This window comes from Babylonia areolata, chromosome 6 (genome assembly GCF_041734735.1).
Source record: "Babylonia areolata isolate BAREFJ2019XMU chromosome 6, ASM4173473v1, whole genome shotgun sequence".
NCBI classification, from domain to species: Eukaryota; Metazoa; Mollusca; class Gastropoda; order Neogastropoda; family Buccinidae; genus Babylonia; species Babylonia areolata.
The window spans coordinates 28,817,632-28,822,503 of record NC_134881.1 but is presented as its reverse complement, the minus strand read 5'-3'; the positions used below and the strand labels follow the sequence as shown (position 1 = coordinate 28,822,503).

Genomic DNA, 4,872 nt, shown 5'->3' with positions numbered 1-4,872 from the left:
TCATCAACATCATTGTCATCGTTTATGATCACCAACATCGTTATCATCGTCATCACAGAAACACGGCCGTGCTTCCTCTGCTCTATTATCATAATCATCATCATCATCACCAAGATCATTATTATCATCGTTATCACAGAAACACTGCCGCTACTATATCACTATCAACATCATTATTATCATCGTTATCACACCAGCACTGCCTCTGCTCTGTCATCATCAACATCATTGTCACCGTTTATAATCGTCAACATCATTGTCATCATTATCACAGAAATACTGCCCTGCACTATCATCATCAACATCATTGTCATCATTATCACAGAAATACTGCCCTGCACTATCATCAACATCATTGTCATCGTTATCACAGAAATACTGCCCTGCACTATCATCATCAACATCATTGTCATCATTATCACAGAAATACTGCCCTGCACTATCATCAACATCATTGTCATCATTATCACAGAAATACTGCCCTGCTCTATCATCAACATCATTGTCATCATTATCACAGAAATACTGCCCTGCTCTATCATCACCAACATCATTGTCATCATTATCACAGAAATACTGCCCTGCTCTATCATCATCAACATCATTGTCATCATTATCACAGAAATACTGCCCTGCTCTATCATCACCAACATCATTGTCATCATTATCACAGAAATACTGCCCTGCACTATCATCATCAACATCATTGTCATCGTTATCACAGAAATACTGCCCTGCACTATCATCACCAACATCATTGTCATCATTATCACAGAAATACTGCCCTGCTCTATCATCACCAACATCATTGTCATCATTATCACAGAAATACTGCCCATGCACTATCATCATCAACATCATTGTCATCGTTATCACAGAAATACTGCCCTGCTCTATCATCATCAACATCATTGTCATCGTTATCACAGAAATACTGCCCTGCTCTATCATCATCAACATCATTGTCATCATTATCACAGAAATACTGCCCTGCACTATCATCACCAACATCATTGTCATCATTATCACAGAAATACTGCCCTGCACTATCATCAACAACATCATTGTCATCATTATCACAGAAATACTGCCCTGCACTATCATCATCAACATCATTGTCATCATTATCACAGAAATACTGCCCTGCTCTATCATCACCAACATCATTGTCATCATTATCACAGAAATACTGCCCTGCACTATCATCATCAACATCATTGTCATCATTATCACAGAAATACTGCCCTGCTCTATCATCATCAACATCATTGTCATCGTTATCACAGAAATACTGCCCTGCACTATCATCACCAACATCATTGTCATCATTATCACAGAAATACTGCCCTGCTCTATCATCATCAACATCATTGTCATCATTATCACAGAAATACTTCCCTGCACTATCATCATCAACATCATTGTCATCATTATCACAGAAATACTGCCCTGCACTATCATCATCAACATCATTGTCATCATTATCACAGAAATACTGCCCTGCACTATCATCAACATCATTGTCATCATTATCACAGAAATACTGCCCTGCACTATCATCATCAACATCATTGTCATCATTATCACAGAAATACTGCCCTGCTCTATCATCATCAACATCATTGTCATCATTATCACAGAAATACTGCCCTGCTCTATCATCACCAACATCATTGTCATCATTATCACAGAAATACTGCCCTGCTCTATCATCACCAACATCATTGTCATCATTATCACAGAAATACTGCCCTGCTCTATCATCACCAACATCATTGTCATCATTATCACAGAAATACTGCCCTGCACTATCATCATCAACATCATTGTCATCATTATCACAGAAATACTGCCCTGCACTATCATCAACATCATTGTCATCATTATCACAGAAATACTGCCCTGCTCTATCATCATCAACATCATTGTCATCGTTATCACAGAAATACTGCCCTGCACTATCATCATCAACATCATTGTCATCATTATCACAGAAACACTGCCCTGCACTATCATCATCAACATCATTGTCATCATTATCACAGAAACACTGCCCTGCACTATCATCACCAACATCATTGTCATCATTATCACAGAAATACTGCCCTGCACTATCATCACCAACATCATTGTCATCATTATCACAGAAATACTGCCCTGCACTATCATCATCAACATCATTGTCATCATTATCACAGAAATACTGCCCTGCACTATCATCACCAACATCATTGTCATCATTATCACAGAAATACTGCCCTGCTCTATCATCAACATCAGTGTCATCATTATCACAGAAATACTGCCCTGCTCTATCATCATCAACATCATTGTCATCATTATCACAGAAATACTGCCCTGCACTATCATCATCAACATCATTGTCATCATTATCACAGAAATACTGCCCTGCACTATCATCATCAACATCATTGTCATCATTATCACAGAAATACTGCCCTGCACTATCATCAACATCATTGTCATCATTATCACAGAAATACTGCCCTGCACTATCATCACCAACATCATTGTCATCATTATCACAGAAATACTGCCCTACACTATCATCAACATCATTGTCATCATTATCACAGAAATACTGCCCTGCTCTATCATCACCAACATCATTGTCATCATTATCACAGAAACACTGCCCTGCACTATCATCATCAACATCATTGTCATCATTATCACAGAAACACTGCCCTGCTCTATCATCATCAACATCATTGTCATCATTATCACAGAAACACTGCCCTGCACTATCATCACCAACATCATTGTCATCATTATCACAGAAATACTGCCCTGCTCTATCATCACCAACATCATTGTCATCATTATCACAGAAATACTGCCCTGCACTATCATCATCAACATCATTGTCATCATTATCACAGAAATACTGCCCTGCACTATCATCACCAACATCATTGTCATCATTATCACAGAAATACTGCCCTGCACTATCATCAACATCATTGTCATCATTATCACAGAAATACTGCCCTGCTCTATCATCACCAACATCATTGTCATCATTATCACAGAAATACTGCCCTGCACTATCATCACCAACATCATTGTCATCATTATCACAGAAATACTGCCCTGCTCTATCATCACCAACATCATTGTCATCGTTATCACAGAAACACAGCCGCTGCTCTGTCATCACCAACATCAGTGTCCTCGTTTATCATCAACATCATTATTATCATCGTTATCACAGAAACACGGCAGTGCTGCCGCTGCTGCGCTGCCTGCTGACGATGCTGCAAGGCACGTGGTTCTGGGGCGTGGGCCTCATCCTGTACAACCCCTTCCCGGGAGCCGAACCCTGGGAGCCCGACAACCACCGCTCGCTCATGCTGGCCGTGGTCTGCTTCAGCTGGCACGTGGCCGTCAACCTGGTCATCGTCATCGCCGTGGGAGGGGTCACCGCCTGTTGCTACAGGAACAAGCTCCACTACTCCCAGCTCAGCACCTCGTCCACAGTGCCCCTCAAGAGTCTGCAGAAGGGCGGCACCGGGTGTGGTGGTGGGTTTGGAGAGGGGGATGGGGAGGAGGAGGAGGAGGGGGATGGGGAGGAGGGAGGGGTTAAGGTAGGAGACGGGAGGGACATCGACGCTAACAGTGACGTGGAGTTTCAGGCTCCTCTGGTGCGGAAGTGAAATTAATGACCGTGTGGATTTACTTTAAAGATTATCATTATGCCTGTTGTTATTTTCATTATTTAAAAAATATTAGATAATCAGGGCCTTTGTTAGAACGCCAAGCTTTTATTTTACTCCCTAGCGTTCACTGTTTACTGTTCAAGTTAGACAGTGCGACTGCATGCATAATTTGCTTTCGACGAATTTGATTAAACTACGGTTTCGAGTTTAAAAAACAACAACAAATAAACATTTACAGGCTTGCTGATTGTAAGACATATGCATCATGTTTCTGTAAGCGAAAACCCTTCACGCTGATAAGCTCGACATTATTGATAGATTCGGCATGGTTGATTAAATATTGTATGCAATATGAATCAAATGAAATGTTGTACGCGAAATGAAATATTGAATATCGTACCAATGATAAAACTGCCGCAGTTTTCTGCTTTTCCTTGAAGGACTCCTCCACGGGCAATATTTGTTTCTGCTTCAACCATTGAACCTCTTTTTTTCTGTTCACATTCCTGTGAAAATAATATATATTTACTATCACATAGCCTCCCCCGACCTTTCCCCAAAGTTACGCCCCAGTCATTCCCAGCCTGCCAAATCCACACCATCACCCATCCTCATATTATGGACACGTGCACCGCTGTTTATACATACCATTTGTGAGTCAAAAGTTTACTGGGGAAAAAAATGCACACAACATACCACTACCATTTTCAGTGTTTGCAGAAGAATTGTGTGACCATTGGAATGGTTTCTAGACTCTGCTAGTTTATGGGGTGGGAACGGGGGTGGGAGTGGGGGGTGGGAGGGTGGGGGGGCATGTCTTCAGATTGAGGGGAAAAAACGTGAAACAGCTGTAGAAGACTGAGGAAGAAGTGGAACAGGAACAGAAATAACTGAAGGAAAGAAAGGAAGAGTAGGAGGGGGATGGATGACCCACGACGACGAAGAAGAGGGATTTTGTCCTGTGTCCGACGGGCGCAATAGCCGAGTGGTTAAAGCGTTGGACTTTCAATCTGAGGGTCCCGGGTTCGAATCACGGTGACGGCGCCTGGTGGGTAAAAGGTGGAGATTTTTACGATCTCCCAGGTCAAAATATGTGCAGACCTGCTAGTGCCTGAAACCCCTTCGTGTGTAAATGCATGCAGAAGATCAAATGCGCACGTTAAAGATCCTGTAATCCATGTCAGCGTTCGGT

At 41.7% G+C, this 4,872-nt stretch overlaps 1 protein-coding gene across 1 annotated transcript in view; it reads left to right on the top strand.

Moving 5' to 3' along the window:
- LOC143283353 (transmembrane protein 45B-like) overlaps positions 1-4,455 on the top strand; it is a 24,917-nt gene extending 20,462 nt beyond the window's left edge. Inside the window, exon 4 of the mRNA XM_076589560.1 lies at positions 3,236-4,455. Coding sequence (XP_076445675.1) covers positions 3,236-3,677 — 442 coding nt within the window. The 3' untranslated portion in view covers positions 3,678-4,455. The remainder of the gene's footprint in view (positions 1-3,235) is intronic.
- Positions 4,456-4,872: the final 417 nt, after the last annotated feature.